Raw genomic sequence first — 19,105 nt, 5'->3', positions numbered from 1 at the left:
TGGAGTGGAGTCATTAGGGTTTTTTATGTACAGTATCATATCATCTGCAAATAGTGACATTTTAACTTCTTCTTTACCAATCTGGATTCCTTGTATTTCTTTGTTTTGTCTGATTGCCGTGGCTAGGACCTCCAGTACTATGTTAAATAACAGTGGGGAGAGTGGGCATCCCTGTCTGGTTTCCTATCTCAGAGGAAATGCTTTCAGCTTCTCGCTGTTCAGTATAATGCTGGCTCTGGGTTTATCATATATGGCCTTTATTATGTTGAGGTACTTGCCCTCTATTCCCATTTTGCTGAGAGTTTTTATCATGAATGGATGTTGAATTTTGTCAAATGCTTTTTCAGCATCTATGGAGATGATCATGTGGTTCTTGTCTTTCTTTTTGTTGATGTGGTGGATGATGTTGATGGATTTTCGAATGTTGTACCATCCTTGCATCCCTGGGATGAATCCCACTTCGTCATGGTGTATGATTCCTTTGATATAGTGTTGAATTCTGTTTGCTAATATTTTATTGAGTATTTTTGCATCTACATTCATCAGGGATATTGGTCTGTAATTTTCTTTTTTGGTGGGGTGTTTGCCGGGTTTTGGTATTAGGGTGATGTTGGCTTCATAGAATGAGTTTGGGAGTATTCCCTCTTCTTCTATTTTTTGGAACACTTTAAGGAGAATGGGTATTATGTCTTCTCTGTATGTCTGATAAAATTCCGAGGTAAATCCGTCCGGCCCCGGGGTTTTGTTCTTGGGTAGTTTTTTGATTACCGTTTCAATTTCTTTGCTCATAATTGGTTTGTTTAACTTTTGTGTTTCTTCCTTGGTCAGTCTTGGGAGGTTGTATTTTTCTAGGAAGTTGTCCATTTCTTCTAGGTTTTCCAGCTTGTTGGCATATAGGTTTTCATAGTAGTCTTTAATAATTCTTTGTATTTCTGTGGAGTCTGTCGTGATTTTTCCATTCTCATTTCTGATTATGTTGATTTGTGTTGATTTTCTTTTTCTCTTAATAAGTTTGGCTGGAGGCTTACCTATTTTGTTTATTTTCTCGATGAACCAGCTCTTGGTTTCGTTGATTTTTGCTATTGTTTTATTCTTCTCAATTTTGTTTATTTCTTCTCTGATCTTTATTATGTCCCTCCTTCTGCTGACTTTAGGCCTCATTTGTTCTTATTTTTCCAGTTTCGATCATTGTGATGTTAGACTATTCATTTGGGATTGTTCTTCCTTCTTCAAGTGTGCCTGGATCGCTATATACTTTCCTCTTAAGACTGCTTTTGCTGTGTCCCACAGAAGTTGGGGCTTTGTGTTGTTGTTGTCATTTGTTTCTATATGATCCTTGATCTCTATTTTGATTTGTTCATTGATCCATTGATTATTTAGTAGCATGTTGTTAAGCCTCCATGTGTTTGTGAGCCTTTTTGTTTTCTTTGTAGAATTTATTTCTACTTTTATACCTTTGTGGTCTGAAAAATTGGTTGGTAGAATTTCAATATTGTTTAATTTACTGAGGCTCTTTTTGTGAGCTTGTATGTGGTCTATTCTGGAGAAGGTTCAATGTGCACTTGAGAAGAATGTATATCCTATTGCTTTTGGATGTAGAGTTCTCTAGATGTCTATTAGGTCCACCTGTTCTAGTGTGTTGTTCAGTGCCTGTGTGTCCTTACTTATTTTCTGCCCAGTGGATCTATCCTTTGGGTTGAGTGATGTGTTGAAGTCTCCTAAAATGAATGCATTGCAGTCTATTTCCCTCTTTAGTTCTGTTAGTATTTTTTTCACATATGCTGGTGCTCCTGTATTGGGTGCATATATATTTAGAATGGTTATATCCTCTTGTTGGACTGAGCCCTTTATCATTATGTAGTGTCCTTCTTTATCTCTTGTTACTTCCTTTGTTTTGAAGTCTATTTTGTCTGATATTAGTACTGCAACCCCTGCTTTCTTCTCACTGTTGTTTGCCTGAAATATGTTTTTCCATCCCTTGACTTTTTGTCTGTGCTTGTCTTTGTGTTTAAGGTGAGTTTCTTGTAAGCAGCATATAGATGGGTCTTGCTTTTTTATCCATTCTATTACTCTGTGTCTTCTGATTGGTGCATTAAGTCCATTTACATTTATGGTGACTATTGAGAGATATATACTTATTGCCATTGCAGGCTTTAGATTCGTGGTTACCAAAAGTTCAAGGTTAGCTTCTTTAGTATCTTACTGCCTAACTTTAGCTCGATTATTGAGCTGTTATTTACACTGTCTAGAGATTCTTTTCTTCTCTCCCTTCTTATTCCTCCTCCTCCATTCTTCATATGTTGTGTGTTTTGTTCTGTGCGCTTTTTAGGAGTGCTCCCATCTAGAGCAGTCCCTGTAGGATGCCCTGTAGAGGTGGTTTGTGGGAAGCAAATTCCCTCAGCTTTTGCTTGTCTGGGAATTGTTTAATCCCGCCATCATATTTAAATGATAGTCGTGCTGGATACAGTATCCTTAGTTCAAGGCCCTTCTGTTTCATTGCATTAAATAAATCATGCCATTCTCTTCTGGCCTGTAGGGATTCTGTCGAGAAGTCTGATGTTGGCCTGATGGGTTTTCCTCTATAGGTGACCTTTTTCTCTCTAGCTGCCTTTAAAACTCTTTCCTTGTCCTTGATCCTTGCCATTTTAATTATTATGTGTCTTGGTGTTGTCCTCCTTGGATCCTTTCTGTTGAGGGTTCTGTGTAATTCCGTGGTCTGTTCGATTATTTCCTCTCCCAGTTTGGGGAAGTTTCCAGCAACTATTTCTTCAAAGAGACTTTCTATCCCTTTTCCTCTTTTTTCTTCTTCTGGTACCCATATAATACGAATATTATTCCTTCTGGATTGGTCACATAGTTCTCCTGGTGTTGTTTCATTCCTGGAGGTCCTTTTATCTCTCTCTTTGTCAGCTTCTATACGTTCCTGTTCTCTGGTTTCTTTTCCTTCAATGGCCTCTTGCATCTTATCCATTCTGCTTATAAATCCTACCAGGGCTTGTTTCACTTCTGTGATCTCCTTCCAGACATCTGTGCTCTCCCTCTGGACTTCATCCCATTGCTCTTGCATTTTTCTCTGCATCTCATCCCATTGCTCTTGCATTTTTCTCTGCATCTCTGTCAGCATGTTCATAATTTTTATTTTGAATTCTTTTTCAGGAGGACTGGTTAGGTCTGTCTCCTTCTCAGGTGTTGTCTCTGTGATCTTTGTCTGCCTGTAGTTTTGCCTTTTCATGGTGATAGAGATAGTTTGCAGAGCTGGTACGAGTGACCGCTGGAAGAGCTTCCCTTCTTGTTGGTTTGTGGCCTTCCTCTCCTGGGTTAATAGCGACCTCTAGTGGCTTATGCTTGGCAGCTGTGCGCAGACAGGGCTTCTGCTACCTGACCGTTTGCTATGGAGTTTATTCCGCTGTTGCTGTGGGTGTGTCCTGGCTGGGGCTGCTCCTCCAAAGTGGTGGAGCCCCGTTGGAGAGGGAGCGGCCAGGAGGCTATTTATCTCCGTAAGGGGCCTCTGTGCTCCCTGTTGCCCAGGGGGTTAGAGTGCCCAGAGACCCCAGATTCCCTGCCTCTGGTCTAAGTGTCCTGTCCTGCCCCTTTAAGTCTTCCAAAAAGCACTCTCCAAACCGAAACAACAACAGCAACAACGAAAGAGGAAAAAGAAAAGAGAAAAAAAAAAAAGGAAAAAAATGCGCGATTTACTTTGTCCTCAGGCGCCGGTCCCAGGCACCCGCTCACCGGTCCTGCTGCCCTGCCTCCCTAGCACCAGGGTCCCCATCCCTGCAACGCCACAAAAACCACTCGCCAAAAAAAAAGCAAAAATCGCGCGACCATCTCCATCCCCAGGCGCTGGTCCCAGGCACCCGCTCACCGGCCATGCCACCCTGCCTCACTGGCACTGGGCTCCCCGTACCACTAAGCCCTCCAAAAAGCACTCGCCAAAAAGAAAAAAAAAAGGGAGAAATGCGCGATTTTCTTTGTCCTCAGGCGCCGGATCCCAGCCCCCACCCACCAGTCCCGCCGCACTGCCTACCTAGTATTGGGAAAAACGCGCGATTTTCTTTGTCCCCAGGCACCAGTCTCAGTCACCCGCCCACCAGTCCCGCCACCCTGCCTCCCTGGCATCCGGGTCCCCGTCCCTTTAAGGCTTCCAAAAAGCACTCGCCAAAAAAAAATAAAGGGAAAAACGCACGACATTCTTTGTCCTCAGGAGTCGGTCCCAGACACCTGCTCACCGGTCCTGTTGCCCTGCCTCCCTAGCACCGGGGTCCCTGTCCCTTTAAGGCTTACAAAAAGCACTTGCCAAAAATAAAAACCTCTCCAGTTTCTTTCCACCCACAGGTATCTGGGGGAAGGGGCTCTCGGATCCCGCCGGGCCGGGGCTTTGTATCTTACCCCCTTCGCAAGGCGCTGGGTCTTGCAGGTGTGGATGTCGTCTGGATGTTGTCCTGTGTCCTCTGGTCTCTATTTTAGGAAGAGTTTTCTTTGCTATTTTCATAGATCTATGTGTTTTTGGGAGTAGATTTCCACTGCTTTACTTACGCCGCCATCCTGGCTGCGCCTCTAAAATAAAACCTTTAATTCAGAAGTTTCTACTTTTATGTTTTTATACCCTGACATTCCCAGTTTAAAATCCCTGTATATCTTAGGGAATTCCCAGAGGTTAATTATTAGACTCTGAGAGTTTTCCAGTGTTTTAGAAAGCTTATTTGAATTCTATGCTTCATGTACCTAGTGTAAAACTTCTTTCTTACATCTCAATTGTTTTTATCACATCTTAACACTAATGATATTAAGCCACCCAGACGTTCCAATTAGCAGTATGTGTGTGTGTGTGAGAGAGCGAGAAGTCTTTGATTATTAAAAATGGACAGTGTAATTATACCCTAATAAATATTTGGTAGATTTTTAAAACAGTAATTCTGAAATGTTTTGGTCTTAGGACTCCTCTGCATTATTAAAAATTACTGAGAATTCCTAGGAACTTTTAGTTAAATGGGTTGTATCTATTGATAGTAACAACATTAGAAGTTAAAACTGAAAATGTTTAAATACAAATGTACATGATCATACATCACATTAGCCATTAGAACTCTGATGTTTCACATACCATACCATTTCTCTGGAGCATTACACTGTGTGCTTGTAAAGAGAATGAGAATGGAAATGGCATGTAACATTGAACTTTAGAGCAAACATACTCAGACCTCTTGGACCCCATGAGCAGATGGATTTTGGGACTCCAGGGACTCCCAGGTGATGCTTCACAACCACCACTTTAAGCCTGGCTGGGCCTATGGATGAAACTTTTAGCAGTCCTTGTGATGGAAGGGCTTCAAAGTTTCCATCCAAATTTCTTTTTCTTTGCTCACTTGTTTAGAAAAGTTTAAATTTGATGATTTTGTCTTAAAAAGAAAGTGTTGTTATTCATTTCCTATCTCATGGCACTCTGGCCTCGACTAGCCCTCTTTTAACATGGAAACAGGTCACTCAAGGCTCTTTTCTCACATAAATTGACTGTGTTTACCCAGGTTAACAAGTGAATTCTGAAAATACTGGTGCATACTGTATGTAATTAAAGTGATGCCATTCACTGAAGCTTTTTTGAAATCTATGTCTCAAGAGCACCCAGTACCTTTTATGCATGTTTAAAATAAGTGGTCACCCATAAATTTCATTAATACGAACAAAATTCATACCTTGAAGAGTCTTAATTCCTGATAAACAAAGCTCTACAGAATATAGAATAGGTAATAGAGATTGATGAGCAAGTCAAAGTGATAGTAGAAAACATAAAAGTAGAAAAAATGACGGACCGTGGTTAATTAGGCTTGCCTTCGTGAATGGCAATACAGAGCATATAAAATGCCCATGTAAGCGGTGAGTGAGCAGTGTGTCTCAGTGGGGAGGGGAGGATGTGGGAGAGCTTCTCTGATAAACACGTTGCATAAGTTAGCCAAATTTGTATCATTACTTACAGACTAACACGTGGAAACCTTGTTTTCCGATTTTTCAGGTTCGAACTCTCCTGGTATCACTGTCAGTGATGTGTCCAGTCAAACACCTCGGGATCTGAAAACTGAAGGTAAGTGTCCATTTGTGTCACTGTCAAGGAACAAAAATCAGTCAGCAACCACAGAATTTGGACAGATGACTCACAGAGATAAAGGAAAGATTAATATTGGAGCTGTGTTTCTGTTAGAGGATTATAAACTCTGACCTTTGTGAATCACAGCTTCCAGAAGACAGAGAAAGCACAGAAGGTAAGAAAAAAAGCACAGGGAATTCAACCCCTGATCACCTCTGCATGGCTTCGTGTAGTTTTGATTTTTCAAAAATCATTTTGTGACAAACTCTTTGTGGCAACCTACAAGCAAACAGAATATCTTTTAGCAAAAATTGGCATTCTTTCTCTCCCAAAACAACATATAAATAACAGAGAATTAGGAGAAAGAGTAATTTCTTCTAGGCTACTATTGAGCATATACTTAAGAGTGTGTAACAGGATTGAGTTTAGAGTTTAGGGACTGTTTGGGAAACTAGGTAGATAGGTAAAGATTGCTACTCAGACCAAACGTAGTCTCCTAGCTTTATTTTTATAGCCCTGAATTCACAAGTATTAGTTACAGCTACATTAAGTGTAACTAAAAGAGCACCTTTCAAAGCCAAAAATTAAAATATTCCTTGTATTTTCTATGACTTTATGTAATTTAGAGTTGGCTTTCCCAGGAGTAATGGGAATTATTGGGAATTTACTACACAGTGCCGCCTCCGATATGTACACATAGTCTGTCAACTTGTCTTACAATTTTTTAATGAATAAATAATTCACAAGGAGTGTTGGTTATTTTGAGGAATGAATCATTTAAAACTAAAATACAGAAAACCAATTTTAATACTGCTAGGATAACAGCCTGTTATGAACCACATGTAATGTGTGTGCTGATTAACCACATGTAATGTGTATTCTAACTTTATGCACCAGTTAATTCAGTGCTCTTTATCAGTCATAGGCTCAGGTATGTACTAAAATATTATATAATATTTTTCCTACCCCTATAGTTTTATCTTCTTTTTCTTTTTACCTTTAGAATTAACAATGTAGTTTAGAAAAGATTTTTAGTTATATCTGAGAGTAGTGATGACATTGAGCTGTCAGCCCAGTTATTTACCTGTACAACAGACTCGTTTGCTCTATTTCCTCGCAAGTTGGGCAGACCCAAAAAGCAGGACATTTAAAACAAAACAGCTACACAAGTTCCTGCTGCATTGGAAGATGTGAGATAGAAATACTACAGATTTAAATATAAGCAACTTAGACCAGTTCATGTGGACCATTGCTCTTCTTAGCTAATACCTTTTACAAAGTAATGAGCAGAGTTAGTTTTCCAGGGACCTTAATTTTATGATGAGCCCTGGTAATTTTGTATCCTAAATATATTTCCAGAATCTTCTCAGTTCAGGCCTGTATCATCTTTATTTTACATTACTGCTTTATAATATGTCTGCTTCCATTTATTCACTTGCTCTCCACCCATATTCATCCCTCCCCTCAGTTCTTAGAGTGACCTATCTCAGCTACAAGTAACAACCATGAAGCACCCTAAAACACATTTACGTCCAGGCATCCAAAATTACATATAAGGAAGGCTTTGGTAATCTGAGTCCTACCTAACTCCCTACCATCAGCCTTTTCTACTGCCCACCCTCTTCTCTGGCATTCTGAACTGCTGGGCATGCCAGCCTAACCAATCCGTGTATTTCAGTCAGATACTCACCCCATTATGTGCTGCTCTGCCTGTCTTGCAGTGGTCCTGCATGCTCTCCGCATTTCTGCCCTCTACCCATTTGGTTCTGGCTAACCTCACTGTTTAAGTCAGCACAGGCATTATCTCTAAAAACCCGTTCCTGATTCCTGTTGTCCACAGTCTTCTTTAAACCTTTAAGTATTTAGCTGGAACTCAATAAATAACAATTGAGTAAAGTAACTAATGACTATTTATACAAAGATGATTTACAAGACTGTCCCCTATAGTTTCGGAGCAAAGGGACAAACACGTAGATGATAATTTATGGTTCTTATGGTAAAGACATACAAGAGAAATCTATAAAACACTAAGGTAGGCCCAAAGAAACACCTATTCATAGGGGGAAAGACAGCCATAGTAGGGGAGGGCTTTGTACAGCAGTCTGAATCTTGTAAGAGGAAGAGGAGTTTGTCAATAATAGTGCAGCCAAACATTTCAGGTAAAGGAGGGGTGGTGTATACCCCAATAAAGTCATAGAAAGTAATAATTTTGGTTCCTGAATAATGTAGCTGAAGCCTAGCATGTTGTTAAGATCGTACACTTTTGAGGTAGAAAATAGAGTATCTTGTGGCTTTATATGTTTCTTCTGCATTTTTAAATTTTGGGTTTTTTTCTGATTATTTTGTTTGATGTCGGATGGATTTTTGAATGAGGCTTTTACATGTTTGTATGCATTTATCCTGGCAATTTCTAGTATTTCCCAAGTGTTTGTTGAAGTTGTACATAAGTTAGAAATATTTCCTAAATAAGTATTCAGATAAAGATGAAGCTTAATTTAAACTCTCAATTGATAAAATTTTATTTTCTCTTTGTTTAAGAGTATGGCTTTTATTGAACCATTCTGTTGTAGTTCAATTTAACTGAATATATCAATTTGTCAGCAGAACAAGACGTCATAATGATGTCAAAGAAAGAACGGCCTGATGGAAGTGACTATAACCACCAACAGGTATATAAAAAATTTTAATTTCTGGTTTAATATTGTTGACTATTCTTTAATGTTGTAACATAGTTTAAATGAAATTACCTTTTCAACTAGTCCTTCAGAGTCAATAGATCACTTCATAGGAAGTCTAAAATTTTACTACTTGCAAAAATGAATGAGAAATGTCATAGAATACATCTATATATTCAGGTCTTCCTCATGCAAAAGTGTGAGGAAATGTGGATCAAACTAGGCAAATTGAGTAAAAAAAATAATTTAAAACTCATCACAAATGAGTTAAAGCAGAAGTTTGGTGATCTTTAGGAAAAAGAATTTTAGGAAATAAAATATGCCCAAATATATGCCGATCTAAGGCTCTTACTCTAGGGTAACTGAATTGGTTAGATTTCAGACTTTGAAGTCAATTTTTCAGTGTAGCTAGATTCATTATTATTCTAGTTTATGCCTTCTGAGTCGTAATTCTTCAGTTAAATTTTGAGTAAAGTTTGAGATTTGGATCCAACTTAGTTTTTTTTCAGTTGGATATCCATTAATCACAAAATTTTTCATTGTATAAACATTCAGCTTGTCACCTATTTTCAGAGGAAATCATGATAAGTCTTTTAATTGAGTGCTAGCTGAAAGTCTCCTTTTACTTAGATTTCTGATAGTCATGAACATCTATTGCTTAAAATCTACATGTTGCAGGATAAAATTGCCATGCTAAAACCAGAAACACAAGCAATGAAAAATCAGAAAGAAAAGAAATATCTTGAGGACACTGAAATTATAAAAGAAAAAGATGATCTTCAAAAGAAAACAGTGATTAAGGAAACATCTACAAAAGTAATGTTCCAGTATGGTGGACGGCTTGACTTCCTGACATCTGAGAATACAATGCTACATTCTAAGTTGCAGAATGAAAAAGCAAGCAAAGAAAGATTGGAGACAGAAGTTGTATCAGACAATTCTAGACTGTCTACTGCTACCCGTGATCATGAGCAAAGTCAGGCATCAGAAAGAGAACTAGGATTTGCTTTCCATAGTCTTAGAGCAAGAAATGAGTGGTTTCTGTCTAGTCAGGAAGAAAACATGAGCATTCTTTCTCAACAGCTTTCTAAAGCTGAACGTAAAGTCAGTAGCCTGGAAATTGAGCTGAGTCACACCAGAGATGCCCTTAGAGAAAAGACTTTGGACTTAGAAAGTGTGCAAACAGACCTAAGCCACATACCCTGTCAAAAGAAGAACAGTGAACACAAGTATGAGAACAAACAAGATAAACTGAATAAATACATCAGAAAGCAGGAGTTCTTAGAAAACAGATTATCTCAACTACAAAGTGAAAATGAGTTGCTCCGACAGCAACTGAATACTGCTCAGAACAAAGCTAAAAATGAACTCCAAACTGAAAGGGAAAAATGTCTTACCCTAGAAGTAAAGAATAAAGAATTACTCGATGATTTTAATCGTCTCAAAGAAAGAATGAAACAAGGTGAAAATGAGAAAAGAGAACTAGAAGTAAGTATCCAGGAAAATAAACATTTTTCAAAATTCCTGAAAGAAAATTCAAAGTAATATTTGATTATGGAAAAGTGTTGAGTCTATTGAATATAAAAAGGATATAGACTATAAATATCTTAAAGGCATGCTTGTAGCCAGCAAAAAAATTAATTTGGCAGGTGCTTTATTTTGAAGAAAGACATTTGTGTTGACTATGTTCATTTATAATTTAGTCTTATACTGCTTAAATAATAATTTTAGTCTTTGTGTCATCACATTTTAATACCGTGATGAAGCAGATAAGTGGAAATGCTCATACTTAAAATGAAACTCTAGATTCAATCAAGTGGATCACCTTGACAGTTATTCCAGATTTCCCAGATGAGATGAAGGGCCGATGCTGTATGTCACAGTCCTTTTCCTTCAGTAGCTTTTATACATTTTCAGTTGGTGTAATTTTATTGTGATTCATGTCAATTTGAATTAAATTTGGAAACATTTTAGTCTCAAATCGTGTATTATGACCTTTTCAAAGGCATCTGCTCTCCAAAACATCATATTTTAAGACAAATGTGGTGACATATAGCAAAAAAACATATTTGATTTTTCCCATTGCTATTTAAAATCTACTTCAAACATATTTACAAAGAGTTTGCTCACAATTCTCATTTCAAGGAGAAATGTAGGTTAGTACATAACAAACTTACTGGATATAATAAGTGTGTCCAGTACAAAGAGAACTGTAACTGTCTGTGATTGGAGCTCTTTTTCAGACTAATGTGCAGTGGCAGCAGGATTTGTCTATAGCAGGAATGGAGTGCATTATAGGAGCCAAGGTCAGGGAGGCAGGTAGAGGCCTGGTTACCTAGGGCCTGAGTCCCACTGACATGACTTCACATTTATTCTCAGATGGGGATCTGTTGCAAGGACTCACACAGAGGATTCAGTATGTGAGGAACTCTGAAGTCAGTTTAAGTTACTAGGAAAAAAGAGGGAAAACCTTTCACAACATATAATTTACCACCTCCAAGTCTCACGTATATGGTTTTTGTTTTTTTTTTTTGAGACTTCCCTAGGTGGTAAAGCTCTGCAAATTCTTAGGGGGAGTGGATAGTGGGGCCGAATTCATTGTCTTAAGTATACAATACTGATTAGGCAGGAGGATCACACAAAATTCAGTAAACAGGAATGTGTATGCATGAGGAAAAGGTGAATTGATGAATGCAGTAACATTTTTCAAAACACGTATGTTAGAGTTACATATTAACAACAAATATGTTATTAGGTACTTGTGAGACACAAACTCCAACAAGAATGGGCTGATGTGGAAATACAACGATTTGAGTCAGAGAGTTTGCTAGAAGCTGCCTCCTACTATACCAATGAGAGACAGGACTTAAAGAAGAAATTAAATCAAGCCCTAAGTCAGGTATGTGTAGAATTTAACATACCAACAGTTAATCTATAGCTAATGAAATAATACACAGTGTTTTAGAATATTAATTTCTGTGGACAGCTTTTACATTTTCATTACAACAAATTTATTACAATTCTGTCTTTACAATGCACTTATTAAACTCTGACTTTAGTTCTGCCATTTATATTATGCATTTTTTCTTACAATATTTATCCTTAGGAAAACAGAATTACGCATCACTCCTCACATCAGTTGAGGCTTTATTTGTTAGTTCCATCCATTGTTTTTTTTTTACAGATCTCTCTTTTGCCATGATGAGGCAATCCAAATAAAATCACAGCATAAAGTTTAATGGAATGTTTCAGAAAGTTGTAATTTTTGTTACCTTCACTGTTGCAGATGTAGAATACATTTATTTTGTGGATTTCAGGTTAATTGTACAAAAGGTCATTATATAAACCATTTGAAATGAGATACTTCCGTCATTTCCTTCCCCTTTACATATTCCGTAAAAATGTGGAAAGATTCAGATCATGTATAGTATGTATCCAAACATAGAGAATTAAGAAAATTATCTACATCCAGCTGTTAGTCAGAAAAATAGATATGAGTGAGGTGGAAAAAGAGTAAGGACAGGAAAAAGCCCACTGAAAAAGACCCAGAGTTAATCAGTTAACGCTCAAAAGGCCAGGAACAACTTGGCCTGGAATGTTTGAATATTCCCCAGATAAAGGAGGGCACCTCAGCATAGCCCATGTCTTTATTGTGTTAATTATGCAGGCCCAATTTATTTTTTCACTTTACCTATCTGCTGGTCTTTTTCTCCTTCACCACTAATCAAATAACTTGCAACCCAGGCAACTAATTTAGCATGCAGGCCCAGCTGTAAACAGCACAGTAAAAGGCAGGAAGTTAAGTAAGATTCTTATCTTACTCTTTCCCAAGTGGTACTTGAGGGTTCTGATGCTTTTCTACATTCTTACCATATCTGTCATCATCTGTCTTTTTTATTGTAGCCATCCTATAGTGGGTATGAAATGGCATCTCACTGTGGTTTTGATTTGCATTTTTCTGATGAATAATGTTTTTGAGCATCTTTTCCTATGCTTATTATCCATTCAGTTATCTTCTTTGAAGAACTGGCTGTTCGATTCCTTTGCCTATTTTAATATTGGACTGTCTTCTTATAAGTGAATTAAAAGAGTTATTTCTATATTCTAGATACAGATCCCTTATCAGATAAAGGGTTTTCAAGTATTTTCTCCTATTCTATAGCTTGCCTTTTCACTGTCCTGATGAATCCAGTTAATCTGCTTTTCTCCTTTGGTGTCATCTAAGTAACCATTGCCAAATCCAGTCACAAAGATACACACCTTTGTTTTTTCCCTTGGGTTTTATAATTTTTGCGCTTACATGTTGAGTTGACTTTGTATATATGCTACAAAGTAGAGGTCTGATTTTATTCTTCTGTATATGGATATTCAGTGGCCCCAGTACCATGGGTTAAAAAGATTATTCTTGACCCATTTAAACCTTTTGGCACCCTCGTTGAAAATCAGTTCACCAGAGTTTATTTTGTATTCCCAATTCTAATACGGTTGCAGCATGTCTATCCTTATGCCAGTACCAAATCAAATATTGTGAGGACTCTTTCACGGTCATCTTGAATATTACCACTTGCTTCTCTCAGCTCATGCAGACACTTTCAGCTTCAGAGAGCCTTTGTCCAGCTTGTGCCCTGCTGGCTGTGCCATGATGGGAAGTCAGGCTAACAACAAAGGTAGAGCCCATTCCCTTTCTTTTCTCCATTCACACCTTTAGTCTCTCACCAGTGTTCCTCCACCTCACTCCCATTTGCATGTCTGGGTCGCAGGATCTGCTGACTCAGTCTGTGTAGTTCATTATGTTTCGGTGACTCACTATAGGGCATAGACTGATCCATAGATTTCACCATCTAGGAAGGAAGAGATGAAGTCTGGGCTTTTGGCTTTCTCTTTGGAAGTCTTGCTAATCTGTCATCTTGCAATTCACAATTAAATCTTCTTTTGACCTGGTTCTTGTGTGTAATCCTGAGGCCAACCTTGTTCTTGGTGCTGATCCTATGTTCTCAGAAACCTCAGTTCTCCGTATCCACCTCCTTTTACTTAAATCGAAAGAGATGGATAGCTATACTTTATAGCTCAGTGCATAATTGACAGAATCCTATTTCTTCCTATCCCAAGAAAAAAAAAATGTCAAGAGTACAATTCTTAAAAGTGAGGTAATTATTCAACCAAGTCATTGAATAAACAATTGACTTAATCAGAATTTCAAAGCTAAATTGTATGATAGGCAGAAGTACTACGGTGCAACATAAAGATGAGATGGTCTTACCTCCCCATACTGACAACCTTGAGGTAAGATAAAGGAGAAATTGTACTTAAATAGTCCAAAGGACACTGCATTTATTTTACTACTGAGATTAAAAATGATTCCTTAATGTTCTCTTTATTTCCTCACTGAGGAAAGTAAAATGAAGATTGAGTGCTAGACTGACTAATAAATACTCCATGCTGTCTATTAGAATTTCAGTTAATTAAAATCGGACAAAAGGCGTCATTTTTGGCTACGAAAGTATTTCAGTTGTTATTCTTTAAATCCTATGTCTCTCCTTGCTTACCAGTCTTCCCTATCCCCTAACTTGAGGAAAAATTCTGAAGAGGCATGTATGCCTAGGGGTAAGAATTTGTAATTGAAAGGAACCCTAGAAAAACTTCTTAGGTCTTCTAGTCATCTGCTTCTTCTCATTAGCATTGTTTTCCATTAATAAATTAATCTCAACATTTATTATAACCCATTTTAAAGGGGACTCATTTCTACTGTTTGGCACCCTTGTTGAAAATCAGTTCACCACAAATAAGTTAGTTTTCATATTATCCCTTTTTTCACCACTTTTCTGCTTATCTGTTTTACCCTAATAAACTCCCAGGTTCAGTAGCTTAAATAACATTATCTTATTCACAAACCTCCATCAGGGAAGTGTGGCCAGGACAGCTTGTCTCTGCTTCCTTCAGCTTTAGCTGGGACAGCTCGAAGGCTGAGGCTGGAATCATTTGGAGGCTGTTTCACTCACATGTCCGATTGTTGGTGCCAGGCCCTGGCTGGGACTTTAGTTGGGCTGGGCAACTGGAACACCTGGCCTATCCAGGCTAACCAGCCTTGGAATTCATACAGCATCACCTTCACCATATTCTGTTCACTGGGAGAAAGTCAGTAAGGTTGGCCCATAACCTTCCTTTTTAAAAGAAATTAATGGATGTTTTAAAAATAGAGACACATTTAAAAAGCACAATTTTTAATTACCCTCCCACATGAAAAACATACTCCAATCACTATGTTATATACTTGAAACCAGTGTAATATCATATGTCACCTATACTTAAAATAAAAAAGCCAAAGAGACAACAACAAAGTATATATCCATGTAGCCAAAACACTGGTCAAGATATATAAAACATTTCCATAAAAAAGGAAAAGGCAAAAAACACACACTCACCCGTACCCTATACCTGCATGCCAAGCCTCAGTGACGATGGCATCCAGTTCAGGCTGGAGTCTGAGATCTTACATCTTCATCAGGTGCAGATGGGACAGGAGCCTGGGCTGTGGTTTCTACAGTTTAGCCCTTGGAGTACAATTCCTCTCAATACAAAGATTGAGAACTGAAGAGCCAAGTCATCTACCACCACCCACAGAGCCAACATTCTGCTGACCTGCTCAAGACTCTCATTCAGAATGGAAAATGGGAGACACATTAGTCCATAGCAATTCTGAAAGGCAGCCTGCTGCAGGCTGCTAGTTCTCTGAGGAAGACTTAGTCCTAATCATGGGAATGCCTCTCCGTGGCCCTTTGCTGTGCCTCTGAGCTCTCAGTTCTGTCTTGTTCATAAGAGAGGACCTGTGTTTGCATCTGTTTTTTCAGCCTGCTTCCTCCCTGTAGAACTTCTAAGACCCAAAGGCCTCTTTTCATTTGTATTCTCTCCATCTCTCAGTCCAGGCTACCAGGCAGTGTTTTTGCTAATACTGTTTTTAAACAGTTTCCTGTGAATTTTATTGGGGTTCATGCCAATAGGAAAGGGACCCTCATGAGTCATTTTGAGATAAGCTCTTCACTTTGGGCTTCCTGTGAAGCTGTTGTAGGATGGTGCCTTAAAATGTATAAACTCTGAAGATCCTTAGAAGAAGTTGAGGCACCACCATACATCTTTCTGAGATCCTAACAAAGGATTTTACAGTCTTGGCTGCAACGTTTGGTTGTGTTTTCTCCTGGCAGCACCCTGGATTTTATCTCAGTTCAGAAGTCATTTCTTTTAGAATTATTTGGCAATTAGACATGAGGAAAGGCTGTAATTGGGAAACAGATATCTGACCCGAGTAAGCCCTAGTTCCTTTATGTGTAAAATTCTTCAGCTTATCTTGCTCACCGATCTTTACTTCCAGCTGCTTTGGAGCAAGAGTCCCCTTTCCTCCAGGTTCCAGTGTCACTGTCTTTCCCTGCCTAGAAGCCCTTGCTGTCAGCCTCTTCAGGGGCCGTCAGGCTTCCACTAACATGCTCCCGGAGGCCCTGCTGGTTTTCATTCTGACTCTTCTCCACCTCCTTTGAGGTTCCATCTATTGCCCTGTTCAAAGGCACTCTTTTTGTGTTTTAGTTGTTTTGTTTTGTTTTTTAATGGCAGCACCCCATTTTTAATATCAGTATCTGTGCCAGTTATTTATTGCTGCATGATGAACCACCTCAAAACCTAGTGGCTCAAGACAGTACTTATTTTGTTCACAAATCTACAGTTTAGGCAAGGCTCAGTGAGGCGAGCTTCTTTCTTCTCCACTTGGCATCATCTGGGATGATACACCACTGGGGACTAGCATCACCTAAAGGTGCCACATGCACTTGTTTGGCAGTTGAAGTCAGCTTTTGGCTGGCACAGAAGCTACATCAGTCTCAGTTGGCACATCTCTGTGAGGATTCACTAGGTGCCCTGGGTGCTTCACAGCAAGGGGGCTGGGTTCCTAGGGTAAGCCTCCCTAGAGAGAGAATAGAGAATATCAGATGGAAGCTGTATTTACACTTTCTAACCAAGCCATGGGTTCACACAGCAGTTCCACCATATGCTCTTCACTAGAAACCAGGTAGTAAGGCCACACATATGAAAGAGTAGGGAATTTCACAGGAAATGTAAAATTTGTAAGAATTTGTAAAAACCACATCCACTCACCTTGTCTTACCAAATAACCACTGTATCTAAACAAAAGTAGTTCTTCCCAGCTTGGTATCGCTGAAATTACAACAGGTTTTCTTTTTGTTAATTATGTTTTCTTATTTGGTGGCAAGAAACAAAAGATGACAAGATAGCACTATGGAGTTGTGGTATTGTTCAGAAAAATGTATGGATCATCTCCCTAAAATTCCATATTGCGAGATATGAATTCTCCTTAACTGTGACAACCCTTTCCTTGGAAACTGATTTGAATTAGCATAAAACATTTGTAGTTGAGAAAAAGGCTTATGGCATTAGAATACATATTTATAGATCATTAGAGTCTTATTTTGGGAGGCATTTATTGACTTAGGGCTAAATAACTCAATGTGATAGTTCTGAAACTTTTTTTTAATTATGAAGTGTTAGGATGGAGGACCTTTCCTACTGAGAGGTGGCATATAATAACTTTATGGAGAAACAACATGGGAATAAGAGCATTAAACCAAGTGCAAATGTTGTAATGGCAAAAATGACAGCAAAGGGTGTATTATTTTGACTCCTGCTAGTTTTAATTTTGTTCTTGATTGTCTGAGTAATTCAAGGTTCAGTGTTCTAAGATTCTACTATGGTATGAGTAACATTTTATAACTTAATTTATTTTAGTTGATACTGGCTTTGACTTGGGCTATTCTCTGTCTACCTTCATTACAAAGCTCACTTATTTCATTCATGTAGGTTGTTGATCTTTCAAGAAAACTGGAACTTTCATCTTCAGAAGTCAGAAACCTTAAAACTCACATGGCAAGGATGTCACTAGAACATAGTAAGATGGAACAGTATAGACGGGACACTGAAGAAAGAGCAAGACCGAAAGCAGTAGAAAAATTAAAAGAAGTCGATTGGTTTTTACAGGTTAATTTATTAATCTGTAATGTACCTTAATTCATCTCCCTGCAGATTACATTTTTGATATATACATTTATCTCTGTTTCCTCTACTTTTATGCCAGTTGGTTTCATATATTTCTGGGAGCATGGTAGCATGTGTTTCTCCTAAATATTTCAGTTTCCATCATTATCACAAAATCCATCTTTCAGAATCATTCTCATTAGACAATCAGAACTTTTAAGACTGGTTGAAAAGAGAAAAAGGAAATTGTGATTTAAAAAGTATACCATATTCTTGGATTATATTGTTTAAATATTTTAACTATAGATTGTTATTCTTTGAAATGTCAGATTATATGAGTACTAAAATAAGAATGATTCAACCTTATTTTTATAATGCACATTTAATTCAGATGAGGTTTAGGTAAATATATTAAACCTCAAGTCTTTTTTTTCACATTTAAAATTGCTTTCTGAAACACTGAGTCAAAACTAAGGGAAACAAATATGCTATAATTATTCAGATTATACTTACTTAAAAAACGCATTCTTTTAATTTGTTTTAAAGGATGAATCACAAAAGAGATTACAGCAGTGGAGAGAGAAGGATAATTCTTCGTTTAGAATGCAAATGGAATTCAGAATTAAAGATCTGGAACTTCAACTCTCCAAAAAAATTTCTCAAGAAGATTCCATTAGAGCTGAATTGGAGAAATATAAACAATTACACCAAGAAGAAGTAAATACCACCCTGTCATTGGCAAAGCAACTAGACAAGTAAGTCAAAACAGAATCATAGAAAATAAATTAAGCTCATTAGTTTGCCTCTAAAGCATTATTTCTATGGAGCCAGGTTTATAAGATTAGTAGGAATGAAAGCTAACTGGATAGTATATTCTGGAAAATGATATTTGTAAATGAACTTACATTTAAAATATTCCTTCAAGACAGTTTTTGTACCCCTCTCCCCTTTCTTGGTTTTAAATGACTTTATTTTTTCCTTTTAATATTTTCATAGTTAACCTGATCTACTAGTCTTGAAGCTCATTGTTTTTGAAGCTTTCTAACTTAGACAGTGATATTATTATAAAATGACTTCCTAAAGAATTCCACTAAATAGAAATATTAATGAGTTTAACTATTTTTTGGAAGATTACATCTTAAACTCAAAGGGCCAAGTACTACTACTCAGCTGTCTTGCCTGAGGGCTTCAGCCCCAGGCAAGTTCACTATGAATTCAGTGAGATGGAGAAATGACAAGGGAACGTTCCTGGGGTTAAAAGGTTTCTACCTGGCTTTATTCTCCCATCAGTAGTTGGACACTAGAATCACATGCA

General features: G+C 37.9%; 1 protein-coding gene across 1 annotated transcript; it reads left to right on the top strand.

The window, feature by feature from the left end:
• Positions 1–8,672: 8,672 nt before the first annotated feature.
• LOC140845670 (ankyrin repeat domain-containing protein 26-like) lies at positions 8,673–17,823 on the top strand. Its single transcript, XM_073220383.1, has 4 exons — positions 8,673–8,751; positions 9,436–10,245; positions 11,513–11,656; positions 17,617–17,823. Exons 1-4 carry the CDS (start codon positions 8,701–8,703, stop codon positions 17,821–17,823), a joined length of 1,212 nt encoding a protein of 403 aa, XP_073076484.1. The 5' UTR covers positions 8,673–8,700.
• The last annotated feature ends 1,282 nt before the right edge of the window (positions 17,824–19,105 follow it).

The sequence above is a fragment of the Manis javanica genome, chromosome 2, assembly GCF_040802235.1.
Source record: "Manis javanica isolate MJ-LG chromosome 2, MJ_LKY, whole genome shotgun sequence".
Classification (NCBI taxonomy): Eukaryota; Metazoa; Chordata; class Mammalia; order Pholidota; family Manidae; genus Manis; species Manis javanica.
The sequence above is the reverse complement of the archived record's forward strand: the minus strand, read 5'-3'. Positions and strand labels throughout refer to the sequence as shown.